We start from the raw sequence: 17018 nt of genomic DNA, 5'->3' as shown, positions 1-17018 counted from the left end.
ACAAGTGCAGGATAACAAAACAACTTGTTAGAGCAGAAAAACACGAAGGATGAAGCTATACATATTGACAAAGTATCTCTGTAAAACCTTTATCTGTTTATTCGTTATCAAACATGAATATATATCTGCAATATACAAAATGCTTTAGTCATTTCTATATTGTTCTCAATAACAATTTATTCAACAGAAGTTCTAATTGAAATTCGGTTACTTGGTAAGGTGCTTTAATTGATCCTTATTTATAAAACCCTTTAGAACAACCTTCGTATTGTAAAACCGTATCTTAAAATACAACATACATAAAACATTCCATTCTCGATAAAATATTAGTCTATCGTAAAAAAAACTTAATTGCAATTTATTTTCAAAGAAGAAAAGAGAAAAATAATAATGATAAACAAGAGAGCATGAATGCTCTCTCGTGATAAACTAACTTTAAATAAAATATGTGATAAATAAATGTCATATCCCTTCGCCTATACCAATGACATCATACATCATTCTATAGATGACACAATGTGATATAAATGGTGTATATTATTTGACGCTAAGTGAAGGTTAACCGTCAAATATATTTGGACAAACTCAAACGTTTTCACTGAGCTCATTTAGCCTATTCCCCAGGCTTCTCTCGGTTTGCTCTACACAGATTGAAAAGGGCGGTCCGATAGGCGCGGTCTCTGCTTGTTTATGACACCAAACACTCATACAACCGATGTGCGCTGCAAAGACAAATCATACCAGATGAATTTGTATAGCATTTCAAAATTTTATTAACAAGACATATTGCTTTATAAAATCTTGGCTCTTAGATCTTTGGCTCCATGTCTGGCTAACGTTTGAAACGTCAGCGCAACTTCTCTGTTTGCACGGCATAAGACATACCATTTCAACCATGTGCTGATCTATTTCCTTAAGATAAATAAAGGCGGACTTGCACCAATACTGTGCTTGTGTCTATATGTTCGATGTGCGCGCAATTCTCAACACACATCGTCTAAAACATTATGGGACCCGATCCTAAATAAATGACTACGGACAAAACTGAAAGACTTGATTTGTCGCAAACTTACTCCTCACTATTTCTTGCACTATTACTAGGCGCACAGGAGCCAGGCGGAATTTGAGGAGGGAGGGGGGAGATGCTCGCGTCCCACTAAGTACGCGCCTTGAACTGATATGTCAAAGCAACTTCACGTACCTTCCTCCCCGGACTTGGAGGTGGAAAATTAGAGTGTGCGTATATCAAGACTGCGATGTCTTTGAAGTTCCTTTCCATCGCTATAGACATCGCGCTGCTACCCTCCTACAAACAAGCAAATTGTAATTAAAGACCGCAAATCACAATTATTGGCCGCATATTTTAATTATAAACCGCACCATCGAGGGTGAGACATGAAATGGATGCAACCAAATGAATGAACACTGTGACCTATACGATTCTCAAAGAGAAGTTGCGGTGAGAAAAAAGCCTTAAAAGGGGCGTACCCTTCAGGAGGGTGTCTGTCTAAGATATCTTTTCCACATTTTTGCGTTATTCTTTATTTACCTTTTACATTTGGTAATAACTGATAGGTAAGCCGTGGAGTAGTTGCATCTATGCCTACGCTTCGCGCGTTCTTTTTGTGACTAGGGAACAAACTGCTGCTGTTCAAGAGGCTTCCGTGCGGTGTTCGCGCGACCATGCTGCGTGACGTGCAAAAAACTTTTTGTGATATTTGTGCGACAGAATTGCGTGACATTGAGTGATTAACGTTATCCTCAATGGAGGAGTCACAGTGCGGCTGTGCAAGTAGTTTCCGTGCGGTAATCGCGTGACCTTGTTGCGTGACTCAAAGTGACTTACGTTATCCTCAATGGAGGAGTCACAGTGTGTAATTAGACTCAGTGCGGCGTAATCGCGTGACCTTGTTGCGTGACTCAAAGTGACTCACGTTATCCTCAATGGAGGAGTGACAGTGCTGCAATGCAAATGACCTCCGTGCGATGTTCGTGTGACCGTGTTGCGTGACATTAAGTGACTTCGTTATCCTCAATGGAGGAGTGACAGTGCGGCTGTGCAAGGAGTCTCCGTGCGATATTCGTGTGCCCGTGTTGTGTGACATTAAGTGACTTACGTTATCCTCAATGGAGGAGTGACAGTGCGGCTGTGCAAGGAGTCTCCGTGCGATATTCGTGTGCCCGTGTTGTGTGACATTAAGTGACTTACGTTATCCTCAATGGAGGAGTCACAGTGCGGCTGTGCAAGTAGCCTCCGTGCGATATTCGTGTGCCCGTGTTCACTTGCGCACATGATTGCGGTCGACCCCTCCTACGAACATCAACACGGAACTTAAGCTTAATCTGGTAACCGGCAGTTAAGGCCACGGGGGTTTAATGCTTTTAACGCTACCATAATGGCACAAGGTTTCGTCTCCGCACGTGTGATTGAGCATAGATTCATCAACTTCTATTGGTTTGTAACAAAATTGGTTTAGTACAAAAGAACGGCCGCCTTTCGTCGTCCACACACGCGTGTTTCTAACAATGTCATCACCAAATTCACAAACACACCAGACCAACCTCATAGATCGTTTTTACATACATTGTCTTGCGCATTGACGTCAGCGTCGGTTTCCAAAAGCAAGTCAACCATGTCCAGTCTCCCTCGGCTTACGGCCAGCATGAGCGGCGTCTGACCAGTCTACAACCAACAGACAAGGCGGGGGGGGGGGGGGGGGGGGGGATGTACGAGTTAGTATATGTGAGACTTTCGGCCTTCCCCATTCCTAGTATCAAAGGTTAGACGAGTGTACTCGTTCCAACACGCCATTTAAAGGGTATTATTCGATAATTATTTAGAAATGTCTTAAAATACTTTTTACTCTAATTAAAGATCAATAACAAAGGTGTGGCTCTGGATGTTTAATTACCTCGCCGTATCTCTTATTGACGTCCCCCATCTGGAAGAGACGGCGAGCAACGTTACGATACTGATCCTTCTGACAGCCCGTTACCGCCGCAAGCATCACACTGGAGTAGCCGGCCTAAAAACGCGCACAAAATATATTAACTCCAAGCCAGCTAATAGTTACACTGCAACAGCGTTTTCAAGCCTACTTAGTTTATCTACACTACAACTAGGGATGATGAACTAGACGGAAAGATAGCATAAGCATATAACCCAATTAATCACGTTAATAGTTGTCGTCGTCGTCATCATCATTATCATTGCATCAATATCAGCATAATCATAATCATAATAATAATCACCATTATTATATACATACTGAGAAATACTCACTGAAAACATATTCAGTAAATTTTCTTTCGTTCACTGGTCTCAGCAAATTAGAGGCGCGAACGATTTTTTTCACCGTGAAGAAAAGTCGTTCGCGGTTCTGATTGGACGAGCGATATTTTTTCACTGCACTTGAATGGCTTCAATCCCAACGCATCAACGAGTGCATAAAAATCGTACAAGCATTTTCCATTTAGTAATTTATTTATTTCATAGATGTCGAGATTTTAGAGATTAAAAAGTGCACCACTTGTGTAACATGAGCTACAGTCTCGTGCGTGACATTAGCGAGACAGGTTCATTTAAACAATGTAAGTTTCTGTCTGTCTTCAACTGAACCGTCGAACAGCACAAACCTCGGAGCCTCTGCAGCCAAGTCTAATAAAATGTTATATAATAAGCTTATTATAAAGTTATCAGTGCTTTGTACAGTTTTTATTCACTCGTTGTTTTGTATCAAACAAACTCACTCGTTCGCTGCGCCCACTCGTTCGTTTTTTGATACTTCACAACTCGTGAATAAAAATCGTACGCGCGCACTTTCCATGTAGTATTCTCTATTATACACTATTACCATCATCAGTGCACCCTTACTTTATTCACGAGGTTCACATCGACGCAGCCTGTGTTGAGCAGGACGTTCACTACTTTCCAATTCCTGTACGTCACAGCATAATGAAGGGCATTGTTTCCCTGGAGAAGAAAAAGATATGATATGGAATATGATATGCGTTCTTACATATCCAATGAGGTATATCGTCTCCAATGAGGGTTACGAGTTTTACCTAGGTTACGGATTAACACTTTTCTTCAATAGGAGTTTGATATACGTTCGGGAGGGTTACGAATTTTACATCAGCGTCCAACAGATCAACGATCGTCTCCGATAGGGGTGAGTATGCGTTCGGGAGGGTTACGAATTTTACCTCGGCGTCCGACAGGTTAACAATCGTCTCCAAGAGGACAGGAATATGCGTCCGAAAGGTCTTGATGTAGCTGCGAATGACGTCACTGCGACACTTTGTCGTCGACACGCTATCAAACCAGTTGCTCTCTACCGTGCCCATGCAGGAAACCTAACGTGAGGAAAAAAACATATATCAGGTTCACCATTCGCATCGTGTCAAATGCTAAGTTACTTTTAAAGAGAAGGTTATTTGTCATTCGGACTGACACAGTTTTATTGTGCAGTGTCATTAACGCCAGGCTTATCCCATGCTATGGCCTAGCGCTTTCTGTCTGTGCATCATTTCATAAAAGCGATCAAAAGTTTAGATGACGGAGTATCGGATTTGCTAGGTTCCCTCATAATCACACAAGACATGTAGACCTAAAAGGGGAAGGGGTACCTTTTAAGGCTCTCTGAAGCTCTGTTATTGAATGATACAATTTAAGAAGAGCTTTGGAAACTCAGTTTAGGGAAAAATATTTAGTTTTTTTTTTCGAAATACTCATCTAACATAGTTTGAAGTGGGGAGGAGTAAGTCCAATACCATCTGTTCTCTGCCGATTTCCTTGTCCTTGTACAAATGTCCATTTAGCAGCTTGCAAGCCAAAACAACTTCTTCGTTTATCCTGAAACGATAAGAGCGAGCACTTAGCCATGGTGGAATCGTTCTAGAGTATTGTCATGTGACTACTTAACGCGGGACAACTATGCAATTTTTGACCGTGGGAAAAACGATAACGGTGATCTTTGAACTCTGCAAACTACAAATTGAGTGTTCTTTAGTACATTGGAGGCTCCAAAATATAAAGTATTCGTTTTCGCTTGTCATTTCGTGAGCATGTTTAGTTGTCTTTCAACTATAATGTTTGCATGTGACGCATCAAGTTGCGTGCGTGTCGCGCGCGCGTTGTTTGTTATTGAAAATATGATGCTTACTAATAAAGACTGAGATATTTAAGGATACTTAACTATGCTTAACTCCAGTGCCAATGCTCTTAAGATTTAGACCGCATAGAAATGCGCCAATCTATTTTTAGATCTACAGCTGCATTTGAAAGACAATACCTTGAAACTCGACCTAACATTAGCAAATAGTTATGAACCTTAATATCTTTTTTTAATCTGAAAGACATTTATTCAAGTTTAATTAAACCAAGAGCTTGGATTTAAAGATTAAACGGTGATCATGGTGAGTACGCCTTTAAATCTCTTTTTGATTAAGTTAAGCTCAACCGATTGTTGCAATCATGGAGAACCCTAAGAATTACGAAACGGTAAGCGAAATAGATTCCGCACAATCATGGTTAAGAAAACCCTAAAGATTTTAAAACCGCACGCGGAGTAGATAAAACTTCATAAGTCGATTTTTAATATGATGCATTCTTTTGAAATGACAATGAATGCGTTTAACTCTGGGATATGGATTTTTCTATTAGCAGGATTTAACACGTGACCAGCGCCAGAAGTTCGCCATATGTGTTTCCGTCAGCGGTTACTACAATATCGCGCATGCGCCAAGTTAATTAAAAGAACGCAAAACTATATATAAATGAAGTTTTGTAAAACTTTTTCTTTGGCAGTTTCGCTTTCGGGAAAATCTCTCAAAGGCGAGTCTTTTTGAATATAAAATCTAAGATCTTGGATTGCTCACTTTAAGAAAAATACTTAACTCTGTTCTGTGAAACAGCTGAAAAAGATGCGATTGTCTGAATCGGCGGTGATAACTCTCCCGGCAAACCACAGCATGACCCGGGGAAGCCCCATCAAACAAAACAGCCAGGGTATCACGCTACGCAGGCTTATATCGACAAGCTTCTTTCATCAGTGCTCTAATGACATATCCGAGAAGTGGCGCCAGGCGACCGGTTTGTATATTTCATTGACTTTGGCCTATTGCCACGCAATACAAATATATTAGCCTTTGTTGCATGCCGGCAGCCGTGAAGTAGCATAGACTGATTTAGAAAAATCAATTTAATGATAACACTCTCATACTCTGATAACATTCAGAGATAGCGCAACCTTTCCTATCGTTTATATTCTCAATTCACGTTATCTTATAACTTTGGCTCGTGTTACAATTCCCTATTTTTTTTCTCTCAAGTATGGTTAATGGGGATTTTAATATGGTTCGCGCGTGTACAATATTGTCTCGCGCGTGCTTTGGATAGCGCGCGCGTGTTTATGAAAATGTCATAACACGTGGTCTGCCGTACCTAATGCGCGTCTGGTGGAATCCGCTGGACGCGTCTGTGGGCTCGCTCATCTGCCCAGTGCTGTCACTGCTCGGGTTATCGTGATCAATAGAGTCGTTATCTGACTCTAGAGTGTCGCTAATGCCTGTAAGAGTCGAAGCAGTTGTTTCGCTCCTTTCGCTACTGTCCGTAAAGTCATCCGAAGTCGAGTACTTCTTTGTCACATAACAAGAAATCTCAGCTTTCTCTGCATCGCCATTGATGTGGATCACTTTAGGGCCCCTGATATAGCAGTCAGCGGTTGTTCTCGGCTCGTTTGCGCAGTCACTGACGTCATAGTCACCTGTGCCTATTGTTTTTGTCTGGCGACTCGAGCACCGCTCGCAGATGCGGTCAGCGGTTGCTCTCAGATCGTATCCGCTGTCATTGATATCATAGTCACCAGTGCCTATTGTTTTTGTCTGGAGATGGAAGCATCGCTCGCAGAAGTTATCAGTCAAGCAACATTCCCCGACACCGAGTGAACGCGTCCGCACATTCATACACCTGTCACAATAGCTGTCACTCAAACAGCTATCACTCACGCCTATTGTTCTCGTCCCCATGGTAACAGTGTTACTTCCTGCTGATTTGGTTTTTATGTTCGTGCACCTATCACAGAACAGATCTGAGACTGCGTGCTCGCCAACACCCAACGACCGACACTCGTTGGCAATCAATAAAACGTCGGTGACCCGACAGCTTCCGACACCAACACTATGCGTTCTCTTCAGTGACCGTTTTGGGTCATTGGTACATTTATCACAAACAGTGTTTGTAACGTCGAATTCCCCCGATCCTACAGACCGCGTGGACAAGTTATAGCAGCGATAGCAATAGTAGTTATCAGTTATACTGGTATCACCGCAACCGGAATCCGAGGTCTTAACATCAGTACACCTCTGGCACATGTAGGGATCATCCACTCCCAAGTCCCCTGATCCAGAGTCCCTTATTTCCAGATTTGTGCATCGGTCACAGAGGTAGCTATCAGTGAGCGAGGCGTCACCTGTCCCTATTGATCTGGGGACGGGAAGATCGATATGTGTTGCAATTATCTCGTCAACAGTCTTCGTAGACAAACTCGCTTCCACGGTTGCGCAGCGAGTACAGAATTCATCATCCACTGCGCAGATCCCGACTCCAACCGATACAAACGGCTCAGAGAAACCAGTCTGAGTCTGCGCATTAAGCGTCTCTGGTTTGCCATTATCTTGGGCGATATCCAAGGTGGAGGTGGCTTTGGACTTTAACAAAGGCTTGACCGTGACACCAACATCATCGCGTGACACATCAATGGCGTCACAAGCCTGCTCTACCATGGCAACAGAACTTTGAATCCCAGAATCCTCAACTTTCTGCACGGCGACACTGTCACCGACACCACACTCCTTAGTAAAAGACCTCATCATTCCTACACCGACAGACCGGGTCTCTACTCGGCGACTTAGTGGAACATTGCCGTTGATATCGGCTCCGTTCCGACTCCATTTTCCGTCCCAAATCAAGTTATTGACCCCTTCTATCTTCGTCTGCGTTCCTCGTGACCTGGGAATGCGCATTTTTGGCAGGATAGCAGCAATGCTCCCCTTGCAGCGGTCACAGACATTCTCCTCGTTGGGTTGATCGCCGGCCGAATGCAGCCGTTGTCGCAGCTTTCTCCTGATGGAGCTAAACTCGTCATTATCTTCCTCTGTGTCGCTCTTACAGCCTCGCTGCCTCAGGGAGTTCAGGTAGAGATCCTGCCCGTATCCCGACCTCTTCTTCCTGCCTCCGTTGGCCTGTAGCTGCCTCAGCAGCTGTCTCTTCTCCTCCTGCAGCACTGAGATGCGTACCTGCAGCGTCGGGATGTTTCGGACCTGATCCTCGAGCTCCTTTAATCTCAGCAGGCTCTTCTTCATCTGGTGTCGGATGTGTATAAGAGTATTCTTCATTTGCGACCCATGTGGGAGACTGTCTATTGATTCCTCCAGCATCACGGCGGATGGCTTTACCGTCTGATAGAATTGAAAGGACTCAGGATCGAAGCCGAAGGTGAGTGGGGACGGTGGCATGTTGGAAGTTCCGGCGCTGGAGATGCTCGCTGGGGAGTCACTTCTTGGGGACAGGGGGTCTGAGTGGCGGTAGCTGTTCTCGTACGAATCCGTGTCCGAGAAGCTGTCGCCGTCGCTATCGTACCGGAAGGAGGAGGGCTCGCCCCATGACTGCCGAGGAGCGCTTGTGGGACTAGCGCGAGCATTCTTGAGGGCGAAAGGTTGACTGGACATGTTTTTGGTGAATCAGTGAAGTGTCACTACGCGACCTGCTGGTAAAAAAAAGGATAGTACATTAACTCAGTAATTAGAAGGTCCTATGCGCAAGCGCAACGCATGTCATTTTCTGATTCTCACTGGAACACAAGTGCAGTGACAAGCATAAGAGAACGTAAATGCTTGATTTTCTTGCCATTGCGCTTGCGTCTTAGTGAGAACCAAGCTTTTCAGTTTTTCAATAATTTTTTTTAAAGTCACGCACAGCAACATCTGGTTTGTATTAATAATACTTCACCGCCCTTTATACTTAAACAATTATTTACTCGAAAGTTTACACGGCCATTTTCACGATGCAATAAAATACTGTAAAAAGGCAATACCAGAAGATACTTTGCTTTGATGAGAGCGATTTTCTACCACACAGGATCCTGTAAGATGTAGGCGGATGTCGTTTGAGTAGGATCTATCCGTGCCAATAGCTAATAACCAATCGCCCAAGGTTACGAACACAGCACTGCACGAATAGTCCGCTCACACCAGAACTACTTCAAACCCAATAAACCTTATGTCGAAACTTTCGCCAAGGTATATTCGACTGCCTTTTGGAATAAGACATCCAGTGACTGCATCTACTGTGAAATATATATAAATTTCAAAACACTTATTGTTATTTGTGGTGTTCTAGAAAAAAAAGGCCGCTGACCGCATCCGAAGTTGTCCGCCGTCGGTGGGGTCAGAAAGTCATAATTGACGCTTGTGACGATGATAACATATTTCGTCTCACGGAACCGAAAACAAGTTAAACCCTGGGAAAAAACATCTCAACAAGAAACGCTAATATCCGATTCGCTAACGTAGGCAGCAAATAGCATTCCGTAGGCGATCTAAACTTTTATTGACCGCAATTTAGCTTAAAGAAGATTTTCTTTGTTTTTGAAGCTAAAAGAAATCCAGCAAAACAACAAGGCCAAATGTCAAATTGAAAATACTAAAACGGTCATTAAAAAATGGCCCGAAGAATGCATGTTATTAGCCTGCCAATATCATAGTGTAGATAAAGTCATTCCTAACAATCGCCATTTACCAATTACTTGAACTAGTTGAAGGGCTGACGACATACAGATTAACCCTGAGCAATGACTCCACATTCCTCTAAGCACGCATTTCGTAATTGTTGCCCTTGCGAAGGTGCAAAACAGTCTAATAACTCTCGATTTAAATCGTGGCAATCAGAGCTGGCGGGTACGCAAGAAAGGAGGAAGAGCGTTGGGCGGCTGGTTAGATTTTTTTCTTTTCACAGCGGTCAGTTACAATCAGTAATCACACTGATTAATCCACTATATATTAACGAAAAATAGCGATAATATATAACTCTTACTATAAGATGCACGTCTTCCATGAATCCTGATCAAACAAGGAGTGCAGGAGGACAAAAAAAGTAAAAACTGAAAAAATCTTGACTTAAGGACCTATGTTTCATCGAATGCCGAAGTCCTTATGTATTCTCAAAATACTAGGCATAATCGCAATAGAAGCCGACTCACAAACATGTCATTTGTTATTGTAGTTCTCGCTAAAGAACACCCAAGAGGATCTGCAACAGAGGGATGCTATCTCTGACAAAAACACAACTCTATGCCCTCTATGCCGCCCAGCGGCACTTTCCAAATCACAGCAGTATATATTATTGAACAGTTTCTATCCCGAGTGGAACAGACACTGATAATTGACATACGACCTATCAGTAAGAAGAAGGCACAATAGATCTACTCATAAACCACGGCTAAATGTCTTCCGGGGCTTGGCTGTCTTTTTTTGCCAGACAACATCTCGCAAATAGCCCTTTGTAAAACCCCAATAGCAAACTCCCCGTAAGAGGCAGGCAACATTTTGAGGATCCGAATAGTAAAACGATTTATTTTATTTCTTTACTTGTAGAAAAAAAGTACAGGCGATGATTGCCTCGTTACACGATCACGCAAGACTGGAAATAACACGCGAGACACGCGAAGGTCGCCAAGTAGTGGAACAGTTCAGATGTTCCTAATTATAAAAGTCACGGGAGAAATAATCTCACACTATCATCATAAATGTACTGGTTTACGAAGAAACCAAATCCTTGAAAAAGATGCTTCTATAAAAATCGAGCTAAAAATTTGCCTACAAAAAATTACAAACAAAAACAACAACGTAAAACTTGACTAAAACGATATGGCAGATGGACGATTCCTCGCACAACACGAACTGTGTGAGGAGCCAGTGTGTGCGATATTATAAAAGGCTGGACAAAGACTTAAAAGGGAATAGTATAGTATAGTAAATAATAATCTAATACTCACCGTGCCGCGATAGTCGCTCTAAATCTCGCTGGTCGCTCTTACCTTTGCAGGAAGACGTGGTGAAACCTGATCGGGGGATATCTTGAGTGGTTTATTCCAGTATTTCTAGGGCGCGTTGAAGGATCTTATTTCGCTATCGAATATGGACTTCGCTAGATAAGAAAGGAAATGATCATTAGGTGATATTTCATCCACGGCGGGTTTTCTGTGTTTTGCGACCCCGGTCTGTGACCCTTCACATGTGGTGGGTCTGCCTTTATAGGACGGTGTTGACTCTACAAATGAGGTTTTTACTTAGCGAGGGATAAAAACAAATTCCAACATAACTAAGAGATAAACACCAAGACAGTTTATACAGTGAATCCAAAAAATTTATAGAGGCTAGATACTGAATTTCGAGAAATTTCTGGTAGTCTCTTTTTTATATGTCTTCTTTTCTGATAATATCCCGTTGCGCAAAAGAAGGAGTTTTTCAAAAGAACATAAACCTTTTTATCTAAAGGTCGAAGAAACACAATGGAGTCAATAAAAAACTGAATATCTCCCAAAACAAAAACAAAATTCCGTATCGGCTGCTTTGCATGTTAATAATTACTCGGTTTAGTCATAACTATGGTTTAGTCTATTAAGTGGTATTCCGTATCAGCTGCTTTTATGTTAATAATTACTTGGTTTAGTCTATCGAGTGGTATTTCAACTCGACTTTTCTAGCGCAGAACTGATAGGGGCTGTCAAACCTGCTAAATGTTAACCATATGCTGGATTAACGAGGTCAACGAAAAGAAAATAAATCTACTATCGAGAGTTAATTCATCAAAGAAGTGTCGACTTTACTCCTCTTTGGTAATTTACTGAGTAAACATATGCCTTTTGGTGCTCTAAATTCCGTGAGTTTTGCTCCCCTAGACGTGAGAATAGGGTTGAACATCGGTACTCCTAACTTTGTTTACAAAATCACTGCAAACGAGCCGGTCAGTTATGAAATCGTTATTATGCAATGCTAGAAGTAAAGCCAATATTATCTATAGTTGCATATTATAAAACGTGTTAACTGTATAATAAGATACATTAATTTATATAATCTGTTTTCATGTGCGGTTGGTCTCTTATCGAAATCTTTCACAACCGTATGAAGATAAAGTCCTACTAAACTCAAACGAATACGAGCTATTCCAGTCACGAATATGTAAGCTCAAATAAAACTGAGCAAACCAACTTAAAATGCTTTGAATAGCTCGCACTCTGTGAAGAATAAAATGATAGAAAACGGCCTGACTGAAAATGAAGCAAGACACATCTCTAAGAGAACACCACTTACCTTCATTGTTATAATCTCGATAAATCCCGGACTCTCAGAAGATCTACGAACAGCTTCCCGTCGAATCTGTTCGATAAAGCTTCTCTTATAGTGTCTAACTGCTAAGTGCTTTGATAAATCACCCCAAGGCCCAAACCATAGATACAGGCATAATCCACTTCCTAAAGACCCAAGTCCCAGGGATTGCACGCGTGAACACCAGCCACATAAGATGTAAGCCGATACTTGAATTCCGCAGTAGTCCAATTATCCAAGCGTAGTTCCAGCTTATCGATAAACTTTTTTGCACCGAAGTGACACGATGGCACGCGGCGTTGAACTTTCTAGCAGTGATTCTAGCACTTATGCGCTAATGGATCTTTATGGTTTGCTGCGTTTCGATGACTTTGATTCCTACCATCCCATTCGTATAGCTATTTTAGCCAAGTGTTCTAATTACCATCAAAACAACACTTTCAATATGACGGCACACACAGGCAGCCAATAAACAACCGCGCGCCTTCGCAACAATCGAACCGAGAAATTGCGCGCGAAAATGTTTACCGTACTTGCAAACTCATTTTTGTTTAGCATATCATTTAACTTTAGTTTTGAGCTGTTTGGACGGTTCAGGGATTGTAAGGGATCATAGGATTGATCATAGCAAAAGCTGTTCAAATACCATGTTCATTTTGCTTACATAAAGCATTGTTCAATTGTTCTTTTCAAAATGTCTATTAGTGGTAAGAAGTTGTTGTTATCTATGATTATTTTTAATTGAAAAAGTAAAGTTGCCCGAGGGAATGAGTTTATTTATCTAAAAGTGCTACGGTTTCTAAAGACTTCAAAGCTATCTCGGCCACCGCGTCGAATCCTACTAACCTTAATTACCTGTGAATAACGATGTTCTTTTAGTTGTTTAGAGTTTTTTTAACGCCTGTACTCTACTTTCTTTATATTCGATGTTGCTGTGTGAATGTTTATTTGTGACGTACAAACCGTGTACAAAACCGTATTTTTACCTTGAACACTATAGAGCCGCAAGATATTGAACAGTACATCTTGACAAGACGGTGTACGCAACGCAGTAAACAAAGTTTGGGCACAACTTCATTTATGACCTCTGATTCTCATAGTGAAATTTGAGTTTTGAGCTTGGGTCCATTAGGGACGCTATACAATAGCAATAGCAGGCCCGTACCCAGGATTTTTCTTGGGGAGGGGGGGTGCAAATCCGTAAAAATGAACCTAATTTTTCCGGGGGGGGGAAGAAGTTCTCTAATTTAAATCCACCTCCGAAACAACGAAAAAGGATTTTTTTATGCCTTTTCAGTATCTCCACGTGACGTTTATTGTCAGATCGTCTATCGAGAACCAAAAGTGGCCGTTGTGGGGAGGTGCGTTCGCACCCCCTGGGTACGGACCTGAATAGGCTCACAAAAGAAACGTATCCACACTGACGCGTATCCAGGGTAGAGGGCAGCTGACAGGAGTACGCAGACAAAGATATCGAATGCAATGTCAAGGCCTCGTCATTCTTTTATAAGAAACACTATTTCGACGGTCGAGGGGACGAGGTAGCCACCCCTAGCTACGCATATCCCCTCTGGCCAACCTTAGGTAGCGCCCCCTTTGACAACTCCTAGCTACGAGCCCCCCGTGATATCCTAGCTACGCACCCCCTGTGATAACCCCTAACCACGCTCCCTTTGTGATAACCCCTAGCTACGAGCCCCCCGTGATATCCCCTAGCAACGCCTCCTCTGTAATAACCCCTAGCTACGCGCCCCCTGTGATAACCCCTACAGCGACACGCCCCCTGTGATAACCTCTAGCTACGCATCCCCTGTGATAACCCCTAGCTACACGCCCCCTGTGATAACCCCTAGCTACGCTCCCCCTGTAATAACCCCTAGCTACGCATCCCCTGTGATATCCCCTAACTACGCGCCCCCTGTGATAACCCCTAGCTACGCGCTTCTGTGATATCCCCTAGCTATGCGCCCCCTGTGATAACCCCTAGCTACTAGCCCCCTGTGATAACCCCTAGAGCAACACGCCCCCTGTGATAACCTCTAGCTACGCACTCCCGTGATAACCCCTAGCTACGAGCCCCCCGTGATATTCCCTAGCAACGCGCCCCCTGTGATAACCCCTAGCAACGCTCTGCTGTGATAACCCCTAGCAACACGCCCCGTGTGATAACCCCTAGCTACCCTCCCCCCGTGATACCCCCTAGCTACGCTTCCCCTGTAATAACCTCTAGCTACCCTCCCCCCGTGATACCCCCTAGCTACGCTTCCCCTGTAATAACCTCTAGCTACGCATCCCCTGTGATATCCCCTAACTACGCGCCCCCCGTGATATCCCCTAGCAACGCTTCCTCTGTAATAACCCCTAGCTACGCACCCCTTGTGATAACCCCTAGCTACGCGCCCCCTGTAATAACCCCTAGCTATGCGTCCCCTGTGATAACCCCTAGCTACGCCCTCCCGTGATAACCCCTAGCTACGAGCCCCCCGTGATATCCCCTAGCAACGCGCCCCCTGTGATAACCCCTAGCAACGCTCCACTGTGATAACCCCTAGCAACACGCCCCGTGTGATAACCCCTAGCTACCCTCCCCCCCGTGATATCCCCTAGCTACGCTTCCCCTGTAATAACCCCTAGCTACGCATCCCCTGTGATATCCCCTAACTACGCGCCCCCTGTGATAACCCCTAGCTACGCGCTTCTGTGATATCCCCTAGCTATGCGCCCCCTGTGATAACCCCTAGCTACGCGCCCCCTGTGATAACCCCTAGAGCAACACGCCCCCTGTGATAACCTCTAGCTACGCATCCCCTCTGATAACCCCTAGCTACGCACCCCCTGTGATAACCCTAGCTACGCGCCCCCTGTTATAACCCCTAGCTACGCACCCCCCGTGATAACCCCTAGCTACGCGCCCACCGTAATAACTACCTACGCTTCCCCTTTGATAACCCCTGGCTACGCGCCCCCTGTGATAACTCCTAGGTACGCTCCCCCAGTTATATCCCCTAGCTACTCTCCCCCTGTGATAACCCCTAGCTACGCACCCCCTGTGATAACCCTAGCTACGCGCACCCTGTGATAACCCCTAGCTACGCGTGTGATAACCCCTAGCTACGCGCGCCCTGTGATAACCCCTACTTACGCGCCCCTGTGATAACCCCTATCTACACACCCCTTGTGATAACCCCTATTTACAAGCCCCCTGTAATAACCCCTAGCTACGAGCCCCCTGTGATAACTCCTGGCTACATGCCCCGTGATAACCCCTAACTACACGCCCTGTGATAACCCCTAACTACACGCCCCCTGTGATAACCCCTAACTACACGCCCCCTGTGAAAACCCCTAGCTACGCTCCCCTGAGATAACCCCTAGCTACGCACCCCCTGTGATAACCCTAGCTACGCACCCCTTGTGATAACCCCTATCTGCGAGCCCCCTGTGATAACCCCTAGCTACGAGCCCCCTGTGATAACCCCTAGCTACATGCCCCGTGATAACCCCTAACTAAACGCCCCTTGTGACAACCCCTAGCTACGCGCCCCCTGTGATAACCCCTATCTGCGAGCCCCCTGTGATAACCCCTAGCTACGCACCCCCTGTGATAACCCCTATCTGCGAGCCCCCTGTGATAACCCCTAGCTACGAGCCCCCTGTGATAACCCCTAGCTACATGCCCCGTGATAACCCCTAACTAAACGCCCTTTGTGACAACCCCTAGCTACGCGCCCCCTGTGACAACCCCTAGCTACGCGCCCCGTGTGATAACTCCTAGCTACATGCCCCCTGTGATAACCCCTAGCTACATGCCCCCCGTGATATCCCCTAGCTACGAGCCCCCTGTGATAACTCCTAGCTACATGCCCCCTGTGATAACCCCTAGCTACATGCCCCCCGTGATATCCCCTAGCTACGAGCCCCCTGTGACAACCCCTAGCTACCTGCCCCGTGATAACTCCTAGCTACGCGCCCCTTGTGATAACCCCTAGCTACATGCCCCCTGTGATAACTCCTAGCTACATGCCCCCTGTGACAACCCCTAGCTACATGCCCCTTGTGACAACCCCTAGCTACATGCCCCGTGATAACCCCTATCTACGCACCCCCTGTGATAACCCCTAGCTACATGCCCCCTGTGATAACCCCTAACTACACGCCCCCTGTGATAATCCCTAACTACACACCCCCTGTGATAATCCCTATGAGTCCCTGTGAAAACCCCTAGCCACGCTCACCCTGTGATAACACCTAGCTACGCTCCCCCTGTGATAACCCCTAGCTACGCGCCCCCAGTGATAACCCCTAGCTACGCTCCCCCTGTGATAACCCCTAGCTACGCTCCCCCTGTGATAACCCCTAGCTACGCTCCCACTGTGATAACCCCTAGCAAAGCTTCCTCTGTAATAACCCCTAGCTACGCGCCCCTTGTGATAACCCCTAGCTACGCGCCCCCTGCAATAACCCCTAGCTACATGACCACTGTGATAACCCCTAACTATGCTCCCTGGATACCCCCTAGCTAAGCGCACCATGGATACCCATAGCTACGCGCCCCCTGTGACAACCCCTAGCTACGCGCCCCTTGTGACAACCCCTAGCTACGCGCCCCCTGTGACAACCCCTAACTACAC

At 44.8% G+C, this 17018-nt stretch overlaps 1 protein-coding gene and 1 long non-coding RNA gene across 7 annotated transcripts; one reads left to right on the top strand and one right to left on the bottom strand.

The window, feature by feature from the left end:
* Nucleotides 1-75: 75 nt before the first annotated feature.
* On the bottom strand, nt 76-12822 carry LOC5507497 (KN motif and ankyrin repeat domain-containing protein 1). 6 transcript variants are annotated; one of them, XM_032376140.2, is made up of 11 exons: nt 12373-12820; nt 11055-11206; nt 6446-8768; nt 4774-4855; nt 4207-4356; nt 3875-3973; nt 2913-3026; nt 2585-2683; nt 2210-2311; nt 1202-1306; nt 76-722 (listed from the first exon to the last, which is right to left on the bottom strand). In XM_032376140.2, the coding sequence occupies exons 3-11, from the start codon at nt 8728-8730 to the stop codon at nt 705-707; spliced, it is 3054 nt and encodes a 1017-aa protein (XP_032232031.2). In that variant the 5' UTR covers nt 8731-8768; nt 11055-11206; nt 12373-12820; the 3' UTR covers nt 76-704. The 6 variants fall into 6 exon arrangements, with proteins under 6 accessions (XP_032232031.2, XP_032232029.2, XP_001628126.3 ...); XM_032376138.2 differs by having other exon boundaries at nt 6446-8765; XM_001628076.3 differs by having other exon boundaries at nt 11097-11206.
* Nucleotides 9775-11580, top strand: LOC116614771. Its single transcript, XR_004294717.2, has 2 exons — nt 9775-10017; nt 10283-11580. It is a non-coding gene; the product is annotated as an uncharacterized LOC116614771 (long non-coding RNA).
* Nucleotides 12823-17018: the final 4196 nt, after the last annotated feature.

Source organism: Nematostella vectensis, chromosome 1 (assembly GCF_932526225.1).
Source record: "Nematostella vectensis chromosome 1, jaNemVect1.1, whole genome shotgun sequence".
NCBI lineage: Eukaryota > Metazoa > Cnidaria > Anthozoa > Actiniaria > Edwardsiidae > Nematostella > Nematostella vectensis.
The sequence above is the reverse complement of the archived record's forward strand: the minus strand, read 5'-3'. Positions and strand labels throughout refer to the sequence as shown.

Excerpts from the sequence above, each read along its gene's own strand:
- LOC5507497 (XM_032376140.2), bottom strand. The coding sequence starts at position 8,730 with ATGTCCAGTCAACCTTTCGCCCTCAAGAATGCTCGCGCTAGTCCCACA. Across the intron at positions 4,357-4,773 it reads AAATCGGCAGAGAACAGATG|GTTTCCTGCATGGGCACGGT; the intron begins GTATTGGACTTA and ends TCCTCACGTTAG. Across the intron at positions 2,684-2,912 it reads TCAATAAGAGATACGGCGAG|ACTGGTCAGACGCCGCTCAT; the intron begins GTAATTAAACAT and ends TGTTGGTTGTAG.